The 22703-nt window shown below is 47.8% G+C and overlaps 1 protein-coding gene across 1 annotated transcript in view; it reads right to left on the reverse strand.

The window, feature by feature from the left end:
• Window positions 1-22703, reverse strand: part of LOC144764134 (potassium channel subfamily T member 2-like) — a gene marked incomplete at its 5' end in the record, with an annotated part of 1271238 nt that overhangs the window by 520836 nt on the left and 727699 nt on the right. The window contains one exon of the mRNA XM_078650285.1: window positions 187-351. Coding sequence (XP_078506411.1) covers window positions 187-351 — 165 coding nt within the window. The remainder of the gene's footprint in view (window positions 1-186; window positions 352-22703) is intronic.

Below are 22703 nucleotides of genomic sequence, written 5' to 3' on the forward strand. Positions count from 1 at the left end.
TTTGAGAGGTAGAGTACCTGCACTTCTCAAGAGAAATGTAACATGTTTAATAGGAGAGTACCATCACTTCTCAGAAACAAACAGGTACTCTGGTACAGGGTACCTGCACTTCTCTTTTTCCATTTCAAATCAAGCGAACAACAGTACCAAAGGATTTCCAATGACCGCGGTCCCCACAGCGCCTACCTGCAGCCGCGGATGTGCGTAGAACTCGTTCAGGAAGTCCATGAGCAGGTCGATCTTCAGCGAGCTGACGCACAGCACCACGTGCTTCTCCGTCTGCGCGCGGTAGCGGCTGTAGTTGCCCCCGGATTTCTGACGCTCCATCCACAGGAAGGCCAGCTGCTCGAACTGCAAGGAAGGGAGCGGATACAGGGAGTGAGCGATAACGGGGTGGAACAGTTGTAAAGGAGAAACAGCGTGGACGGCTAAAGCATGGATCTGAGAGAAAAAACTTGAATGGAAAAGCGTTGCATTTGAAAGAATACCTTCAAATCAATAAATCTGACAAACATGCTTTCTTTCTGTTACGAAATAAATATGCTTAAATTAATACATTTGAACTTCCACGTCATCTAAGAACATACTTTTTTTCTCGTTATTTTATGGATAACATTGTGCATGACAAGCAGTGTCTTGTTTGGTGAACGTGTTTGTACAATACTAACTGCACACCGAACGTTTCTTGCACCAAGTGGCAGCACACCGCATTCTCTCCTACGCCTTTAATGCCTCAGTCCCTCTTCCTACCCCTAAACCCCATTCCTAAACTGCTCAGTTATTATTTGCAGAACATCCACCCCTTTACACCTCTCACTGCACCCCAGTATGTTTCTCACACAAAGGGGGACACCCATATGAATCCCTTAAGCATTCCTTCCTCTCTTGCAGGCCGTGCCCCTTAATCCCTCTTCCATAGTGTTTATTTACCTTTTACAGAACCCCTTCTTACATTATTCACTCACTGAATCCCAGTAACTTTTCAGTAAAATAAAATTTACCATTTTGCCCTCATTTATTGCTTTTCTCTCTCATTACTTTTTTTCAAAGATCCTTACTGTTGCATTTCTCAATTTTTCATTTAGATTTTACATCTAATCTCATTTTACTTCCTTCCTCGGAAGATGAAGCAATTAAAATATTGTGTGATCATGAATAGCTCTTCATACATTTATTTTAAAATGTTCCTTTCGGTACCAACTTAATTTTCCAATGTACATATTATATACCTAACAAAGAGTCAAGAGTAAAAATAATAATAATCCACATTTGTCTAGCGCAAACCATCACCCGTTAGGGTCTCTAGGTGCTGGGGGCTGTTGGGAAGATTAAGCAAGCTATTGCCCAGAGTCACATGGTGCTGGGCTAATTTTCCGCCGGCCCCCGGGGATCGAACCGTGATCCCCAGATTCCGGAGTCAGTCACCCTGGCCGCGGCGCCACATCTCTGTAGAGATTATAGGCTCGATTACAATGGCGGGCGGAAAGCCATCCAACATCTAGTCGGAGGCTGTGCGCCCGCCCTCAAGGGTTTCCCTCTGACTGCTGTATTACAATATATGCAGTGAGAGGGAATCCCATGGGGGGATTCCGCTTCGCTTCCCATAGTCTCACAGAGGCTGTCAGGACAGCCGGCAGAATGATAATCCCATAATGACAGCGGAGCCAGCCTCGGCTTGGCCGTTGAAATTATGATTTTGCTTTCCACCTGCCCTTTCATGGCGGTCCGCCTGCCACAAAAAAGCAAGTGGTAAGTGACTTTGGGGGCCCCTAGCAGGGCCCCCAGCCCTCCTGGCTCTCGCCTATGGGGCCTGGGTTGGGGCAGCTATGGTGCCTCCCTAAACATCCCTAAACCGTGTGACAGCCACACGGCACAGGGATATTTGCAAACATCCATTTTACAATTCTAGCTTGTGTTGCGGGCGTATTCTGCCCTCCGCACAAGCTGCAATTGTAAAATGCATGATTGCGACCACCTCCGACCTACGGTCAGGCGGTTCCATTCCGCTATGATATCGGTCGGACATCATAATTAGATCCTATGTGTTTAGAGATCGACCTAGTTAGCTCTTTTTCTGCTAAAAGTGGTTTTCAATTTACTTTGGCTTGTTTTGATGAATCTGCACAAATCATGATTAAAAACACAATTTCCCTACCTAAATACTCCATTTTCAAATGTGCTGCAGATTTGTTGAACTGGAGAAAGGTAATTGGGGAGTGGGTGTTCTCAAAAGTTTTATTTCCCATTGACACTCCTTCAGGCGAGTTGTGAAGAGTAGCCCAACCAGTGGGGAAAGAGGGGTACCTTCAAACTGGGTATGAAGTGGGGTATCGTTGTGCTTGTGCGCCTCTAAGTATCTGTTGCAGTGGGCGTTAGCTGTCTGCCGCAAGCTCTAATGTAATCAACAAAGAGCATTGGGATTTCGTGAAGGGTTACTCTGTGCCGTTCACTTTACATGAAGGCTTTGGTGATGAGGTGAAGTGGGACCTGACAGTATACACAACAAGCGCAGATCTGGACTGAGCTGAAGAAGCTTCTCCAGCCCTGGCCTCTGGTTGGAAGCTTGCACTCACCCAGCCTACTCCAGCTCAAGGCGATACTCACGGGTTACTCGCTGCAGAGCACTCCAAACAGTGTGTTGGCTTTGCCCATGCTTGTTTAGGTTTAGGTTTAGCATAAGTTTGCCTGCGAGCTTTTAAAAAAATATACAAATATGGTCCTAAAATGAAAAAAATATGATTGTGGTTGGATTCAGGAGCAGCAAATGAAGATCTGCAGGCGTCTACATTTTCATCTGAGATGGCCATTTATTTGACTACCAAGAGATGAAAATGTTTGCGCAGGGGCGGCTCTAGGCTCATGGCGGCCCTAGGCAGGGAGCGTAGGTAGGGGGCCCCAGAAGAGGGGGTCCAGGCGGGGTGGAGCCAGTGAAGAGGGGGGGTCAGGGTGTTTGGAAGTGGAACAGAGCCGCAGGCCGCCAAATCCCTGCCAGGGGCCGCTACGCAAATATGTATCCATCTTCAGAGAATTATTATATTAAGGAAATATATTGGCGTGGAGGCTCCTGGGATTTGGTGGCCCTGTGCAGGTGCACAGCTTGCACATGCCTAAGGCCGCCCCTGGTTTTCACTAGAAACCACTTTCGGGTCTGGGGACTGGCATTGCAAAAAGACGTTTCTTGGGGTCATATGGGGTAGCCTGCACACAGTTCACCCACAAGGAGAACCAGAACTCAAACCAAAAGATTGGGAAATGACATGAAAAGGTAATTTGGCTCCTCGTCCACTTATTGAGTGCACCGGTCACAGACGAGGTGTGAAACTATATCACTGCATTGCCCAAGGACCCCAAATAACCATGCATTACGTGCCTGTTGGGTGCAGGGCCTGCGAGTCAGGCTAGCACTGATATACAGTTTCTGAAGTTCCATTTGCTGATCAGTTACAGGAATACCATGATATTGTTTATACTGAAGGATCTGCAGAACTTGCAACAGGCACAAAGCACTGGTACCCGCAGCCTGTGCAAGGAAACTGTAAGGGTTTTAATTTAAAATGCTAACAGGGTATGGCTGAAAGTTCATGCTGTGTGTCATACCCCGTGGGTACCACGGGCTGAGTGACTCCTATAGGCACCAGATAAAAGGGATCCTGGTGGCTGAGCCGGATGTATGACGGTACAACGCGTACCGTTTCAACGCGTGCCTTTACAACGCGTCTTTAACAACGCAAGTCGTTACAACGACTTGCGTTGTTGGGCGCGGATAGTGAATAGTATAATTTACTATTCTAACACCAGTCCCCGTGGATAGTAGGGAAGGTGTTGGAATAGTAAATATACTATTCTTTATCCATTAGCGCCCTGCAGCGCAAGTCGCGGTTACCACTTGCGTTGTAAAGGACTCGTCGTAAAAGCACTGCGGGGTAACATCGGCGTTGAAAAGGATGTTCCCCGGCTGGGCCTCAACAGTAACCTCGGGTAGCAGCCAAAGGGGGACCCCAGGACCTTCACTTTATTAAACCTGGATGGGCCCGCCCAAGACTGAGGTAGGAGGGAGAGACCGTCTCCTGTAACTAGGAGCAGAGGGGGAGGGGAGGAAACAGCTGACCAAGAAATAAGACATCCTTACAGCTATTAATCTCTGAAGTCTTGGGAGAGAGGGGGGGGGGTCTGAGACACACGTGTCCATAGCCATTGTCAGGGCATTAGCGTCAAAGCATCGGGACATTAAACAAAGAACATTTGTTTTACTGATTGAAAAAAGGTATTTTAAATGTCCCAACCAAAGCTTATGAGCCTGGCGCCCACGGTGATTGCTGTGTGCAGAGCCTGGAAGAAATCCACTCCTACTACTGAAGGCGGGGGAAAACGTGTGCCCTGTGGCAGATGTGCTCGCCTTTGAATGAATGACATGCCATATATGTCAGGTGAGAGGCACCCCTCATGCATGCCCACTCGGATGAGGGAAAAAATTTGGATGAAATTGTAAACTTGTCTGTCCCCATTGCATTCATTGATTGTATTGGCACTGCCCTTATATAGCGCTTCATATTTTTTTGGGATCCTTTCATACTCTTATTTTTGGAAACTGTAAGCAGAGACATTTTAATGCATGGGCAAAGTGGGCTCTGGCCCAGGGTCCTAGCCTGTTAGGAGGCCCCCTGACAGAGTCAGCTCTGTTCTCCAGAGTTTTGTCCTAATGCCTTTGAATATTGCATAAACAGATTGTTTGAAATACCGTTTTCCTTTAATTTATTTTTTATGTACCTGATGTGTGATAGTCTAGTACAGCCATTTTGCAGAGAAATGTTGAGTTTATGTTTCATGCAAAAGTTTCAAAAGTTTCTTTTAGATCAAAACAAGGCCTAACATAAGAAACGGGAGGGCGTCACAGAGATTATGTGCAGTAATATTGGTGAGCTGCTGTTGTGTTACAATATTAAAAACTCACATAACTATCCCTGAATATTAGATGTAAACACATTTAGGGCCTTATTTATGAGAAGTGATGCATCGCTGTGTGAAAACAGGGATGCGTCACTTCTTAGTGAGGACATGATGGATGTGTCATATTTACTGTATGACGCATCATGTTGCAAGGAGTTACAGATACGTCAATATTTCTGATGTATCTGTAGGTGCAAAAGTGATGCATTGCTGGGGTGTGTCTGGAAATAGACGCAACTCCAGCAATGTGTCCTTTGACATGGGACTTGCCTGCATCAGTCTTACACGTGCTGTGAGGCAGGTGTAAGATATTGACGCAATGGTGTCCTAGAAGTGGTGCATACGTTCTAATAGATTTGTGGCGCATGAGTTCTCATAGATTTCAATGCGCCACTTCTACAAGGCTTTTTGCGGTGCAACACACACCCTGCATACATTATACCTGGCGCAGGTATAATTTGGTGCAGGGGTTTTCAAAGTGACGCACCTGCCAAGATGCATATCTTTGTAAATAGGGTGCAATTTGTCACATTTTCTACGCTGCCGGTGCGTCACAAAAGAACAAGTTACTTACCTTCGGTAACGCTTTTTCTGGTAGATACAATATCTGCCTGTGGATTCCTCACCTTGTGAATATCCCCTTGCGTCAGCAACATTCGGAAATTCTTTTCGTAGCTTTGCGCCGACGTGGACTTGGACGTCATAGAGACACGGCATCGCTAGCGACTCCGCTGACGTCATCGACACCTATAATAGGCCCACGCCGGCGTGATGACATCAGTTCCGCCCTTTTTTCCGTGCCTTCGAGGCACACGGACGGACCAATGACAGTAGACATATACACAATATACGCAGTACAAATATCAAGGTAACACACACAGTGTGAAGCAAATGCAATAAAACATTTGAAATAAACAACTCCTTGACAATAAAATAAATACATTACAGAAACTCTGGCATAGAAGAGAGGACAACGGGGAGGCGGGTGGGTCAGTGAGGAATCCACAGGCAGCTATTGTATCTACCAGAAAAAGCGTTACAGAAGGTAAGTAACTTGTTCCTCTGATAGATACATCTGTCGTGTGGATTCCTCACCTTGTGAATAGAGTCCCACAGCAGTCCCCACTCCCGGAGGAGGGTGTCCACTCTTCTAGACCAGGAAATTCTGGAGAACAGAGCGTGCAAAGTGACCGTCCCTCCTCACCTCGGAATCCAAGCAGTAATGCTTCGCGAAAGTGTGGAGGGAAGACCAGGTTGCCGCCCTACAAATATCCTCTACAGGAACACCTCTAGCCAATGCAGAGGTTGACGACTTAGCTCTAGTAGAATGAGCCCTTATACCCTCTGGAGGTTCCTTACCGGCCAAAGAGTAGCAGATCTTTATACAGAGGACGATCCATCTTGATAAAGTTCTTTTATGGACCGCTCTCCCTCTCTTACAGCCAGCAAAGCCAATGAAGAGCTGGTCATCCAACCGACAGTCTTTAGATTTGTCCAGATAAAAAGACACCGCCCTCTTGAGGTCCAGATGGTGTAATCTCTCCTCCTCCTTGGAAGGGTGTGGGGGAGGATAAAAGGTAGGGAGGGTAACAGATTGACCAAGGTGATAAGGAGTCACCACCTTAGGCAGAAAAGCAGCCCTGGTCCTAAGAACCATTCGATCAGCATGAATGGTCAAGAAAGGGGGCTTGGAACTAAGAGCTTGAAGCTCACTTACTCTCCTTGCCGAGGTTATCGCAACGAGGAAGACTGTCTTAAGAGTCAAAAGCCTCATAGGACATTTGTGAAGAGGCTCAAAGGGAGCACCTATTAAAAAGGTCAATACAAGATTTAAGTCGCACTGAGGCACAATAAAAGGAGTAGGAGGGAACTTATTCGTAAGGCCCTTCAAAAACCTTAAAACTACAGGAGATTTAAAAAGAGATGGCTGGTCAGGCAAGCAGAGAAATGCCGACAGCACTGAAAGATAGCCCTTCACTGTGGCAACAGCAAGCCCCTATTGCGCTAGAGAAAGGGCAAATTGGAGAACATCAGACAAATGGGCTCTCAAAGGGTCTATAGATTTCTCCCCACACCAAGTGACAAATTTTGACCACCTATAAGAATAGATGGACTTAGTGGAGTCACGCCTGGCTGACAAGATGACGTCCACCACGTCAGGCGGGAGAGAAAAAGAACTCAGGTTGCCCCGTTCAATCTCCAGGAATGAAGGTGTAAGGTCTAGAGGTGGGGGTGTAGAACCTGCCCTTCCATCTGGGAGAGGAGATCTGCCCTGTGAGGGAGACGGAGCGGCGGGTGAGAGGAGAGGTGGAGAAGGTCTGAGTACTACACCCTTCTTGGCCAATCCGGGGCGATCAATATAACTTGGGCCCGGTCTTGGCGCACTCTCTCTGACGACTCTGCTTTGATCAGCCAGTCATCCAAATAAGGGAATACTGGAATCCCTGATCTTCTGAGATGCGCTGCCACCACTGCCATCACCTTGGTGAAGACTCGAGGCGCAGTAGTAAGTCCAAACGGAAGGACTGCAAACTGATAGTGCTGCGATACCACTGTAAAACGGAGATACTTCCTGTGGGACTTCAGGATTGGGATGTGAAAATACGCATCCTGCAAGTCGAGTGACACCATTCAGTCTTCTTCTAGCAGCACTTGAAGAACCTGAGCAAGGGTGAGCATCTTGAATTTCTCTTGTTTCAGATAGAGATTCAAGATCCTGAGATCCAGGATTGGACGAAGTCTGCCATCCTTCTTGGGAATCAGGAAATACCGGGAGTAGCATCCCTGACCCCTTTCCTGCTCTGGGACCACTTCTATCGCACCTTTTCTTAATAGAGTCTGAACTTCCTCCTGAAGGAGCAACAGATGTTCCTCCGTGCAAAAACCTTGGCAAGGAGGGTAATTGGGAGGGAATTCCCGAAACGGAAGGGCATATCCATTTTCTATGAAATTGAGAACCCAAAGATCTGATGTAACCGATTCTCAATCCCGTAGAAAGTAGGTAAGCCGACCCCCCCACCTGACCCGCATGATCCTGAATGGCGGATCTAGGGCTGCTTTTCTGTGGCTGGGGGGTTGGAGGAGGTGGAGGAGGAAGAGGCTTGATCCCCTGTATGACCTATACAAGGTATTTTGCTGCTGCTGTTGTTGTTGCTGCTGTTGACCTTGTCTATAGGTACGAAAAGAAGAGCGTCCAAAACCTCTGAACTTTCTGGTCGTTGAACCTCTTACTTGAAGACCAAGAGACCTAGCAGTTGCCCTGCTATCCTTAAATCTCTCTAAGGCTGTATCTGCCTTTTTGCCAAAGAGTCCAACTCCATCAAAAGGTAAATCTAATAGTGCAGACTGCACATCCATAGAAAAATCTGAGGATTTCAGCCAAGCTGACCTTCTTGTGGCAACCGCAGTGCCCATGATCCGTGCCACAGAATCTGCAGTATCTAGACCGCTCTGGATAACCTGACAAGCTGCTGCTTGAGTATCAGATAACACCTCCTCAAAGTCACCCCTGCAGTCCTCTGGAACCTTAGGAATCAACAAACGCATTGAGTCCATAAGTGCGTGCACATACCTTCCCATAAGACAAGTGGCATTCGTTGACTTTAATGCCATACTTGCGGAGGAGAAAGTTTTCTTGGCCACTTGATCTTGTTTCTTGGCCTCCTTGTCACCAGGCACTTGGGGGAAAGCACAACTGACTTTTTAGAGCACGCAGCCTGAATCACTAGACTTTCAGGAGAAGGGTGAGATGATAAAAAGGCAGGGTCCTCGGGAGCCACTCTATATCTCCTCGCCACACTTTTTGAGACAGCAGGAGCAGAAAGAGGCTTTTTCCATACCTCCATAATAGGTTCAGTTAATGCCTCATTAAATGGGAGTAACGGTTCTACAGCTGAGCTTGGAGAATGGAGTACCTCTGTAAGCAGATTTGACTTAAACTCAACAGTTGGTAATGTCAAGCCTAAAAGTCCTGCTGCCTTTCTCATTACCATGTGATATGGCTGGACATCCTTTGAAGACGTATCCGGACCTGATGGTAACACCCACTCTGGGGAAAAATCAAGGCCACTAGCATCAGCCAGCTCTTCGAAAGAATTCTCATCCAGTTCACCTTCTTCCAAGTCTGAATGAGACTTGTAATACCTCCGTTCTTCCAGGAGACGTTGAGCTTCCCTCTTAGACCTCTCCTTAACACGGATTGCAGCCGGATCCACCACCGACTCCGACGGCGCCGGAGCCGACGTCGGTACAGAATCCGAAGGCTTAGAAGGATGCTCCAAAGATTTGTTTGGAGCGGGCGACGCCGGTGCCGGAGTCGTCGACTTCGGTCGAGCCGGCGTCGACCTCGGTGTCGATCTCGGCGGAGCCGGGTACTACCACAGCGGAGTCGGGGCTGGCATATACGGCATGAAAGGTGCCGGGGCATAAGAGTGTGGAACACCCAAATTAAAAGCCATTGGACACATGGGACCCGAAGGTGCACCAGAGGGGTACCATGATCTCGAGAATACCCCATACATAGCGTTCAGGAACGCTGATGGATCCTGACCTGGTGCAGGAAAAGGTGGATGATCACCTTCAGGCTGATCTCGAGGCGGATTTGAATCCGGCTCTTCAACAGGCGCAGATTCTCCTTCCTCATTAGGAACTTCATCCACTTCCTCTTGAGCCGGAGACGGCGTCGGAGTCGGATCGGAAACCGGAGTCGGAGATTGAACTTGTGACTCCGAAGGCGAGGCCTCGCCTTCTTGATCCGAAGCCTCTTGTGGTGGGATCACCTTCGATCTAACCTTCTTGGGCGACCTCGACTTCGAGTCCGACTTCTCACCCGAATGACGTCGAGACTCATGTCTCCTTTTCTTGTGTTTCTTATGCGACCTCGAAACATGATCCGACGACTACTTCGAAGCCGATGCCTCTCGAGATCTTGATCTTGATTTTGACCTCGATCTCGACTTCCTCGAACGGGATCTTGAAGTCTTCCTTCCTTTATCGGCTTTCAGCTTTGCCACAAGAAGTTTGGTCTCTCTCTCTCGCAGGGCCTTTGGGTTCATTTTCTGGCACGACGAACATCCATCCACGTCGTGGTCGGAGCTTAAACACCAAATACAGTCCTGGTGTGGGTCCGTAACGGACATCATTTTTCCGCACTCCCTGCAGGGTTTAAATCCAGTCTTCTTTGTCTACATTATAGGGAGACAAAGAGGCAAGAGAACAAAGAAAACGAAGAAAAAAAGTAACAGAGTTACTAAAAGCTACTGAGTATCCCGAAACCGTTAGCGTCGATGACGCGGAAAAAAGGGAACTGATGTCATCACGCCGGCGTGGGCCTATTATAGGCGTCGGTGACGTCAGCGGAGTCGCGAGCGATGCCGTGTTTCTATGACGTCCAAGTCCACTTCGGCGCAACGCTACGAAAAGAATTTCCGAATGTTGCTGACGCAAGGGGATATTCACAAGGTGAGGAATCCACACGGCAGATGTATCTATCAGAAAGTGACGTACAGGCGGCATAAAAGTGAAGCAAGGCCTCGTAAATAAGGCCCTTAGAATTTGCACAAGTGATCCTATGCACTGTCAGGGACCTGATGAAATGAAATAGTGTATTTAATAAAGCACGCAGCTACTCAGACTAGAGTGTCTTCGTGCATGACAGCGGGAGGAAAACATGTGCAAAAGACCCATCAGTTATTAAAAAGTCAGGTTTTTAAGTTCTTCCTGAAAGAGAGTAGGTCTGTGGTTAGTCTAAGAGACTCAGGTAGGCTATCCCACTCTTTTGCACCTAGAAAGTCGAGGTACCTGCCTCCAGTGCAGGCACAGCATATTTTAGGCACGATGGCCAGGTTGGCATTGGAAGATCTTAGGGATCTAGATATTGTGTAGCGATTAACACGCTTATTTAGGTAGCCGGCTCCTAAGCCATGGAAAGCTTTAAAGAAGATGGTCATCACTTTGAAGTTGATCCGTTCTTTTATGCGGAGCCAGTGTAGAGACTTAAGAATAGGGGTCATACTAGATCTGGGTTTATATCTCAGGATGGCTCTGGCCGCCACATTTTGTACCACTTGTAGGCGCTGGATAAGAGATTTGGGAAGACCGAGGTACAAACTGTTGACATAGTCAAGCTTTGATGTCACCAGACATCACCCCCAGATCAGTTGACTGGGGGTGAGTGTTTGTATTGTCAACGCTCCGTCCATCACCACCTTTGGTTTTCCTTTGTTCGCCCTAAGTTGGCAGGGTATGCTCAGACGTGAGTCCCTTGCTCACTTTGCCACTGGAGTCAAGCAAGCCTGGCTGAAGACGGCTGTAATGCCAGAAACCGGTCCTGGGAAGCTTGATTCTGGTCCAGGGAAGACATGGCTTGGCAGTTCGGGCTGGACTGTTCCCATGAGGCACAGGGTCAGACTGATTTGCATAAGGCCATGTCTGAACTGGGGTGGCGGAGTGAGCTAAAGAACGGTGATGGATTAAACCCAGATCAGTTGACTGGGGTGAGTGTTTGTATTGTCAACTCTCCGTCCATCACCACCTTTGGTTTTCCTTTGGTCACCAGAGCCTGCACCACAATCTTTCTGCTCTCAAGCGGTAACAGTGGTGGGAATTTTTTTAGCATCCAGAGTATGCCAAAGCAAGTGGCAATTAGATTTTGGATTTGAAAGCACATGGAGAGTGTCTTGTCTATGAGAATTCCTAAGTTTTTTACTTTCTCCTTTTCCGTGGGTGGGGGCAGCAGATCTTTTGGCCACCAAGAGCTCCAGTCAGGCGTTTCTGGATTACAAAAGAAAACAACTTTAGTTTTGTCAGTATTGCACTTCATCTGATTAATCTTAAGCCAGTTAAAAACCTTTGTGAGGCAAGACTTAATTATCGCCCCGTCAAAGTTGGTTCCTTTTTCACATGTAAAAATCAGCTGAGTGTCATCAGCATAGGAAACAATTTTGGCGCCCTCTTCCTCTACCGGAAATGCAAGGGGGAATAGATATATATTAAAAAGAGTAGGACTGAGAATGGAACCCTGAGGGACACCTACATTCATGGCCGGAACCGGGGAAGAGAAAGGGGGGAGCCAGATGTCCTGAGATCTATTTGCCAAGAAGGATGACATCCATGTTAAGGCGGTCCCCCCAGGCCGATGTTAGCAAGTCTCTCCAGGAGCCTTTCGTGTGGGACCGTATTGAAGGCCGCCAACAGATCAAGCAGTATCAGAACAGCCTTGCCTCCCTGGTCCAGCTTACCCTTGAGAAATTCAGTCACTTCCAGCAGAGCGGACTCCGTACTATAGTTAGCCCTAAAACCGGATTGTGACTCATGAGGAGCGTCCCATCTTCAATGTGTTTTTGGAGGGCCTTGTTTACATGCTTCTCTAATACTTTGGAGAGGGCCGGAAGAAGAGAGATTGGCCTGTAGTTGGCAGGGTCCGTCGGTTTGGTGTTAGACATTTTTATCGGTGGAAGAATCTTAGCATTCTTCCATAATTTCAGCATTTTGCCTGAGGAGAGGGAAGCATTAAAGAGCTGGTTTACTGTGGAGTTTATGGTGGGAGCTAATAGGTACAGGATATTCACTGGACATGGGTCGGTAGGAGAGCCAGACGTAATGCTTTGGAGAAGGGTCAGTGACTCTTCAAGCTGAATCTCAGGGAAAGCTAGTAAAGATGGAGGATCCAAAAGGTGAAATTTGCTATTAGAGCCAAGGTAGAAGGTCAATTCTTGCTCTGAGATGCAGTGAAGGCTCATTGGATTACGGAGATCTTTTTGTGGAAGAATTGAGCTATATGCTTAGACCATTCATCCGTGCATGGCCCTTCCTTTGTGCCGGCTTTCGGGCGGTAAAGGATTTAACTATGCTAAAGAATTCCTCACTCTTATTTTGGGCATTTTCTATCTTGGTTTGAAGCACGTTTTTTCTTGGCTGCCTTCCCGAGAATGTAATGAGCTTTTAAGTTTTCTTTATACACCTTCCTGTCCTCAGGTAGATAGGATTTACGCCATTTTCATTCCATTTTCCTACAATTTTTTTTGCTAGATCTGATGGAATCGTTTAACCATGGATCTGGTGGGGCCGAACTCTTTGAGGAGCGGGAAACAACTGGTACTGCTGCATTAATGTTGGTTCAGAGCTAAAAATATAGAGAGAGGGGGCGTCTGAGTCGGGGCAGCCAGACATCTGCTTACATTGGGATGGATATTTTATGGAACTTTCTGTCATTAGGGACCCTCTGGCCTGCCTTAGCCCGAGGGGCTGTGGCAGAGCTGGGAATGGCTTACTGATATGTCAAAGTTGTGAAAGATTTGGTCTAGGGTAAGCTCTTCTCATGGTGGCCGGAGAAATAGATGGAAACATGTTGCAGGCCTGCAGCGTCTTCAACAAGAAAATTGTTTGAGGGTCTTTTCCATTGTCCATATGTATATTGAAATCTCCCAGAATAAGGCAGTTGTTGTATGTTAAGGCCAGGGAGGAGGTAGCTGTATTAAGCGTAGTAATACAATTTCCAGTTGCACTAGGAGTTCTGTAATTCAGAAAACCAGCTATGCTATGATCGGGGATAAGGTACAGTAGAAGCCTCAGGACTCTGCACCCTCAATGTTTTTTATCGGGATGGGAGAGCAGTCTAGTTTTTTATTGTAAATGATGGCGACACTGCCCCCCTTCCCACTCGGTATGTCCCTCCTATGGATTTGTTAACCCGTAGGGATGGCCGAGGTGATAGTGGGGCTGGAGGCTTCAGACTGCCAGGTCTCATAGAGAAATAAAAGATCAGGCTGTTCATCTACAAGTAGGTCATAAATGTGTGATTCATGCTTTTACATAGAGCGACAATTTAAAAGGGTGGCCTTGAAATCCTCTATTTTCTTATTGTTTTTACACATTGTTGTGTGGGAGGATCTTGGGTGAGAGTTTCCTGGGCTGGAGGAGAGAAGAGTTGCACTTATTGCATTGAAAGTCTACCTCCAAGATCGGATCAGGCGCTGTACGCTGACATAATGGTAGCCGTCTAAGGCTAAGCAGTTTTTCCCTATTGTAATATAGTGGAAGAAACTCACTGGAGGCGAACTGGACAGCATGGCCGGCACCGCATGCCTCCGGGCACAGACAGGCTTGGCTGCGCTCATCCGTTTGCATTGGGAATATATAGGCCAATGCCTATGATGCAAACTGGATTGCTAACACAGCTGAGGAAGTGGAAACTGCGTGGGCGGCAGTGAGGTGCCCGATAGTAGCCCCAGCCCTCCGCACAATTGACGTATCATCCGCGGTAGACCAGGACTGGAGGAAAAGCTAGATGTGAATCGAAGCAGCTAAGGAGGTGTAGGCAAGCGGAATCAAGTAAAGTGAAAGTGCGCATAGGTATGAGAAATTGGTAAAAAGCACAGAGTAATTCAGCCACACATATACAAATAAAAAAGTAATAAAAATGTAGTATTAGGACAGGAAGCACTAAATCCTACCGCTGTCAGCTGCGCGCGTCCATTTGCATCTGGAATATATAGGCTAATGCCTATGATGCAAACTGGATCGCTAACGCAGCTGAGGAAGCAGAAACTGTGTGGGTGGAAGTGAGGAGCCCGATAGTAGCCCCAGCCCTCTGCACAATCGGCGTATCAGCCGCGGCAGACCAGGACTGGAGGAAAAGCGAGATGCAAATCGAAGCAGCCAAGAAGGTGTAGGCAAGCAGAATCAAGTAAAGTGCAGGTGCGCGTAGGTAGGAGAAATTGTTAAACAGCACAGAGTAATTCAGCCACACATATACAATTTAAAAAGCATTAAAAACCTAGTAGCAGGGCAGGAAACACTAAATTCTACTGCTGTCAGCTGTGCGCAACCAATTTCATCGGTAATATATAGGCTAATGCCTATGATGCAAACTGGATTGAGGAAGCGGAAACTACATGGGAAACAGGGGCTTAAATTGGATCATAAATTAAAAGCTGTTCTGAACAGGGGACCCCAAAATATGTTTGGCCCAGGGCCCCCAAAATCCTTAAGATGTCCCTGACTGTAAAATCACCGTGGCATCAGTCAGTCATCTGCAGTGTGTGCACAACCCACTGAGCTGGGTTACCAGAAACAAACCCTGTGACCTGCAGGCTACACCTGTCGCTGGCCTTGGCCCAAACAGCGCCCTGGGCAGAATCAAATGTAGCGCCTCCTCCTACTCGACCTCTTTATTTGTCGGCGTGTGAATTCCTATGTGACTCTTAGAGTATATCCATTCGTATCCCTTCCCTGTGCATATAGAGATAACTCTAATCACTAGTACATGTAGTAGACCTTTGTACTCTCTACCATTCCTATGTGACTCTTAGAGTATATACATTCATATCCCTTCCCTATGTATATAGTGATAACTTTAATCACCAGTCTCTTCTTTGTGTGACTTTACATCTTGTACATTTGCAATTTTTTTCTGTGTGTATCTCTTATGTAACGCATGAAATCCTTAGTCCTTATGTTTTGCAACTGGTTCTTATGTAAAGCGCCCTGACACCTTCGGGTAAAGTTTGCGCTATATAAAAGCGCATTAAATAAAAATTGTAACTTAATGTAAAAAATAAAAAATAAAACCGCATTAAATAAATGAAAAGAAAAAAACAGACAAATTACGGACATGGGTGGCAGCAGTTTTCGGAAACAAAGTTTAAACATACTGCTGCCGGCACGGCAGCTCCCTGCGCCCTGGGGTTCTCCGGAGGTCGGCGTCCTGTGCGTAGACCTAACTCGCACACGCTGGTTACATTTATCTCGAAGCTGAACTGTGCCCCAGGAACCCCCTGAGATATTTTATTAGCTTAGCCTTGATGCGTTCGTCAGTTCTGCGAGCTATACCACGAGGGGGAGGCAGAGAGCTGTTTTTTCGCGGCAGCTCGCCGTAGAAGCTCAAGGTCCGTAAGGCGAGGCCGCGGTTTCGAGGAACGCCCGGGGGTGCCTGCCTGCCTTCAGAATGATTTTTATCAGAGTTCTGACACCTTTAATCAAAGTCATTCAACTTGCAAACCGCAGGGAGGACGATACAAGCTGCGAGAGGCTGAGGGGTGCAAGAGGAAAGCAGGGGCGTGGGCGGAGGGGAAGAAAATGGGACCGAAGGAGGGAGAAAAGGGACTGCGAAGGAGATCGAGCAACAAGCATTGACAAAACCAAGGCTCGTTTTTCAGATTTGCTTTCTTTTTCAAAGCAATTACTCGTGCCATCGCTATACAGTACTGCGCGGTGGCATTCTGTGGTAGCACAGGTATCAAGTATTGCACTGTTTACAGGGTAATAGCCTGTAAGCAGTGGACTATTTGGGTCATGGAGGCAGTGTATCTAGAGTGACAAACCAGATATTAAACTGCATTTGTTTTATAGGATTCGTGCCCCCAGACACATTCCCAGTAGACACTGCACTCATTGTTTTGTGAGGGTGGTGCAGACAAGCAGATGGTCAGTAGATATGGCATTATTTATAATATAGGTTTACTGCAGAAAGACATGGTTGGTAGAACCTGCCAGTGTGCCAGGCCCAAAATATGTCCTAGGGGTACAGCAGCCACTTCTCTGTACATGGACCGCTCACTTCATCACTTGAACAGCCCACTACCTGCAAAGAGGATGCCAACGCTAGCGTGCAGTAAGCACGCCAAAGCAGGCAAGCCCGTTTTCCAACAAGTGGGTTATGCGAGGGGTTCTCGCTACAATAATCTTTTCCCTTGGTGCTTTCCAAATTTTGAAAGCTGTGTAATTCCTTAGCTCACATTATAATAGAATGATAATTTCAATCAGCACATATGTGACTACCGCTCTGTGTGCTCCGTGGAGAGGCCAAGAATTGGATGAGCATGTAATATGAACACCAACACATCCATCTCTCTCTCTCTCTCTCTCTCTCTCTCTCTCTCTCTTCCTCTCTCTCTCTCTCTCTCTCTCTCTCTCTCTCTCTCTCTCTCTTCCTCTCTCTCTCTCTCTCTCTCTCTCTCTCTTTCACCCCCCACCCCCACCCCCAAAGGCACGCATGAATCAGCAGAGTACCAGACGCTGATGCACGCAGACCTACAGGCAGCCATGAACCAGCAGACTACCAGACACTGATGCACACAGACCTACAGGCAGTCATGAACCAGCAGACTATCAGACAATGACACATGTAGACCTACAGGCACGCATGAACCAGCACACTACCAGACGCTGATGCACACAGACCTACAGGCACGCATGAACCAGCAGACTACCAGACACTGACGCACGTAGACCTACAGGCACGCATGAACCAGCACACTACCAGACGCTGATGCACACAGACCTACAGGCACGCATGAACCAGCAGACTACCAGACACTGACGCACGTAGTCCTACAGGCACGCATGAACCAGCACACTACCAGACGCTGATGCACACAGACCTACAGGCACGCATGAACCAGCAGACTACCAGACAATGACACATGTAGACCTACAGGCACGCATGAACCAGCAGACTACCAGACGCTGATGCACACAGACCTACAGGCACGCATGAACCAGCACACTACCAGACGCTGATGCACACAGACCTACAGGCACGCATGAACCAGCAGACTACAAGACACTGATGCACGAAGACCTACAGGCACGCATGAACCAGCACACTACCAGACACTGATGCACACAGACCTACAGGCAGTCATGAACCAGCAGACTATCAGACAATGACACATGTAGACCTACAGGCACGCATGAACCAGCACACTACCAGACGCTGATGCACACAGACCTACAGGCACGCATGAACCAGCAGACTACCAGACACTGACGCACGTAGACCTACAGGCACGCATGAACCAGCACACTACCAGACGCTGATGCACACAGACCTACAGGCACGCATGAACCAGCAGACTACCAGACACTGACGCACGTAGTCCTACAGGCACGCATGAACCAGCACACTACCAGACGCTGATGCACACAGACCTACAGGCACGCATGAACCAGCAGACTACCAGACAATGACACATGTAGACCTACAGGCACGCATGAACCAGCAGACTACCAGACGCTGATGCACACAGACCTACAGGCACGCATGAACCAGCAGACTACCAGACACTGACGCACGTAGACCTACAGGCACGCATGAACCAGCACACTACCAGATGCTGATGCACACAGACCTACAGGCACGCATGAACCAGCACACTACCAGACGCTGATGCACACAGACCTACAGGCACGCATGAACCAGCAGACTACAAGACACTGATGCACGAAGACCTACAGGCACGCATGAACCAGCACACTACCAGACGCTGATGCACACAGACCTACAGGCACGCATGAACCAGCAGACTACCAGACAATGACACATGTAGACCTACAGGCATGCATGAACCAGCACACTGTCAGACGCTGATGCACACAGACCTACAGGCACGCATGAACCAGCAGACTACCAGACAATGACACATGTAGACCTACAGGCACGCATGAACCAGCACACTACCAGACGCTGATGCACACAGACCTACAGGCACGCATGAACCAGCAGACTACCAGACACTGACGCACGTAGACCTACAGGCACACATGAACCAGCAAACTACCAGAAACTGGCGCACGTAGACCCACAAGCACGCATGAATCAGCAGAGTACCAGATGCTGATGCACGCAGACCTACAGGCAACCATGAACCAGCACGCTACCAAACGCTGACGGATGCAGACCTACAGGCACGCATGAACCAGGACACTACCAGATACTTATACACGCAGACCTACAGGCAGCTATGAACCAGCAGACTTCCAGACAGTGATATATGCAGACCTACAGGCACGCATGAACCAACAGACTACCAGACGCTGACGCACGAAGACCTACAGGCACGCATGAACCAGGACACTACCAGATGCTGATGCACGCAGACCAACAGGCAGCCATGAACCAGCATGCTACCAGACTGTGATGCACGCAGACCCACAGACAGCCATGAAGGCACCCATACACAGACTTGTAATGTTACGTTGGCTGCTTGTATAGCAGTAGAACAGGATGAGACAATTAGTGAGAGGGAATGAGGAAGGAACTTTGTGAATGGCATGATCTTCAAAAAAGCCCGCAGAAGTCGGTTTCAACTGGACATGGAAGAGGAAAATAAGCTGGAGGTGAGAGGAGGCAGAGGGAGCAGGAGAGTGCAAGGGGGACAAGAGAGGAATCCGAGTCTGGCGGAGAGTTAGGTACAGTGTTCGAGAGATGATCAGGAAAACACAGAGCACACGGTACCCGAGTCTACAAACCAAATAACAGAGGCTGACACACAGAGACAACAAACATACGGCACAAATGCAGCCCAACACACTACAGATAGGGGTAGACAGCTGCGCCAGATTGAAGGATATTTTATGCCCAATGAAACACTTTGTAGATGAAAGCAAATTCGAGGGAGAGGAATATTTGTAGCAAAGCCTAGTCAATCCTTGCTGCTACTTAGAGAAATCACTTCTACTGGATGCTGGGTTACTTCTCTCTCCCTGCCCATTCACTTGCTGCCTCCTATGGACTGACTGGGCGTCAGTAAAAATGTAGGGCCTCATTTATGAAAAGTGACGCATCGCTGCATGAAAACAGCGATGCGTCACTTTTCATTGCGCCCTCCTTGCGTCACCAATGATGCGTCATATTTACAGTATGACACATCATTGTGCAAGGAGTTACAGATACGTCAGTATTTCTGACGTATCTGTATGGCGCAAAAGTGACGCATTGCTGCAGTGTGTCACAAAAGTGACGCAACTCCAGCAATGTGTCCTTTCACATGGGGCAAGCCCCATGTGAAAGAGCCTGCGTCAGTCTTACGCCTGCTGTGAGGCAGGCGTAAGAAATTGACGCATTTGTGTCCTCGAAGTGGCGCAGTGAAATCTTATAGATTTCACTGCGTCACTTCTATGACTTTTTCTTGCGTCAGAACGCCCCCCTGCATACATTATACCTGGCGCAGGTATAATGTGGCGAGGGGTTTACAAAGTGACGCATCTACCTATATGCGTCACTTTGTAAATTTGGTTCAACAAGGCACATTTTTACGCTGCTGGTGCGTCACAAAAAGTGACGCACCGGTGGCGTAAAAGTGACGCATGGCCTCAGAAATGAGGCCCGTAGTGCTCCTGCCTGCCCATCTCACTCCTTTGCCTCTTTGATACAATCATGGATGTTTAGACTGCTATTCAGCACCTTCATGTCCTTAATACTAACATAGCATACCTGAAGATTTAACCGACTGCTCCATGTACATCAACACCGTGGCCTGATTCACCAAGGGGAAGGTAGACGTTTGTGTAAGGTTACTGTTTTTCAGTAGTCACAAAACTGCAGTTTAATAGCAACTTTACGACTGTGGAGACTCCGGCCGAAGTCCTCTGAAACATAAAAAGATAGGACAGGCCTGTCTTTTTATGTATGCATTTCTCCTCCCCGAATGCGGAGTTTCCACAGTTGTAGAGTTACTATGACATTGCAGTTTTGTGAATACCGAAAAAGAGTAAACTTACACAAACTTGTACGTTTCCCTTTATAAACCATCCCCTGTGTGTCCAGTCCTGGATTTCCATTCGCAAACCATTGCTATGAAATGCATTGAATCAGGGTTGGCCATAGGCAGACTGGCAACTAGAGCCAAATTTCGGGGGGGCTGAAAAATATTTCGGGGGGGGGGGGGTAATTCTTCCACCTTAGACAGAGTGGCTGTAAGAAGGGGTCAGCACACAACCAAAGCCTCAGTAAGAAGGGGTCAGCACACAACAAAAGCCTCATTTGCAAGTAAATGGTCTTTTAAAGACCTGTTAAGTACTCGGGTGCGGTTGCAATAAGATTTTCGCCAGCCCGCGAAGCTGTCTCTGCCCGGGCTGACGAACACGACGGGGGGGGCTGAAGCCCCGTGAGCCCAATGGGTGTTGCGCGCCTGGCCATAGGCATGTGCAAGCTGTGCACCTGCATAGGGCCACCAAACCCCAGGGGCCGCCACGCCAATATATATCCTTAATATAATAATCCTCTGAGGATGGATACATATTTGCGTGGCGCCCCCTGGCAGGGATTTGGCCTCCGTGCTCCGCCCCACCCGGACCCCCTCTTCCGGGGCCCCCTACCTACGCTCCCTGCCCAGGGCCACCATGAGCCTAGAGCCGCCCCTGATTGAATAATAGAAGTGAATGAAGACATTACAGATCCTGGAACGGTTTGATTGATAAACTGTGCACCCCAATGGGGTTTTCATAAGCCAGCACATTTCCAGTTTCTAAACCTCCATGGTGGAAAGACATCCACAAATAGCACGCGCTTCTCATTCAAGCCTGAATGGTGTGGACATAGTACCCCTTTAATTACCAAACCACGCAGCGTTAGCCAGCCCCGCATGGAAATAGGTCACGAGCTATCGTATGAAGTGCATGCACCGAAGAGCTCTGAGCACAGGTGTACCCACGGGCCCACACTAATACATAATTAATCAGCGTGTCAAGGATGAAAGCTCCGTTCCTTTCTCTCGTGATCAATATGCAACACCTTCTACAAGCTAATCCCTCGGTCCATTTTCATTTGACATTGTATGCATCAGTTTAAAATGAATGGCACACGTGCTGTTCGGTGAGGGGCGTGACTATTATTAATGTAGCAGGTGAAGTGGCACTGAGGCCCAAGAGAGTGAAATGCCAATTGCACCTCAAATATGGCTTTTTTGTACTACTCAACGAGTTGATAAGGTCCAATTTTTGTTGCTATCATTAGGCACCTTTGCTGCTCCACGGTAATAAGTCAACCTTAAAGACACATTCGAAAAGCCAATGATGGCAGGTGTTTTGGTAGTAGGTGGGCGACTTTGCGTGTAGCCTGCAGCTGTTCAAGCAAAAAAAACCATAATGAAGAACTATCTTATGCTACAACACTACGGTAACGCTGGGAGTAGGGCCCAATCAACGAGAAGACTGCTTTAGCAGTTACATTTGCATTGAAAGCGGGGAACTTAAAAGGCCAAAGTAGCCAAACAGCAAGCACTTCCTAAAAAGAAAAGTCACAAAGAACTAGTTACTTGCCTTTGGTAACTCCTTTTCTGGTAGTGACTCTATCTAACAGTAGATTCTTCACCTTGTGAGTTTCCCAGGTGCTAGACTGGTTTTGGACATTTTTGTAGTAATTCCCTTAAGCATTGGCAGGTGGCATTGTGCAGCTCCACATAGGATCCGTCACAGCCTAAATGTGACATCGGGCCACTATTTCTGCGCCACCTCTGCGTGCTAATGATAGTTTCTTTCTTATATCTGTTCACACTGTTGGGCACAGAGCAGATTTTTTGATTGGGATCCTATGAATGTACTGGATGAGTTCGTAGGGGAGCTGTTTCTGGCAACTCTACATACGGTGAAGAGTGGTGCCCCCACAGATCCAGCTCCTATGAACAAATTAAAACTGGTCGCCTCCACAGTATCTTCCCCACTTACCAAACTTATTAACGCGTCTCTCACCCAAGGCATCGTTCCCACCAACTGGAAGAAAGCAACAGTTCGCGCGCTTCTTAAAAAACCTCACCTGGATTGCGCTGACTTGTCCAATTTTAGACCAATTTCTCTCCTCCCGGGCATTAGCAAAGTGGCTGAAAAGATTGTCAATCACCAACTTTCCTCCTTCTTAGAATCCAACAACCTTCTTCGTCATTCCCAGACTGGGTTCAGACCAGGACAGGGAACGGACACCGCACTCCTGGCCTTGATCGAAGAGGCAAGAACCATCCTAGATGCAGGAGGATCAGTGG

Source organism: Lissotriton helveticus, chromosome 1_1, assembly GCF_964261635.1.
Source record: "Lissotriton helveticus chromosome 1_1, aLisHel1.1, whole genome shotgun sequence".
NCBI classification, from domain to species: Eukaryota; Metazoa; Chordata; class Amphibia; order Caudata; family Salamandridae; genus Lissotriton; species Lissotriton helveticus.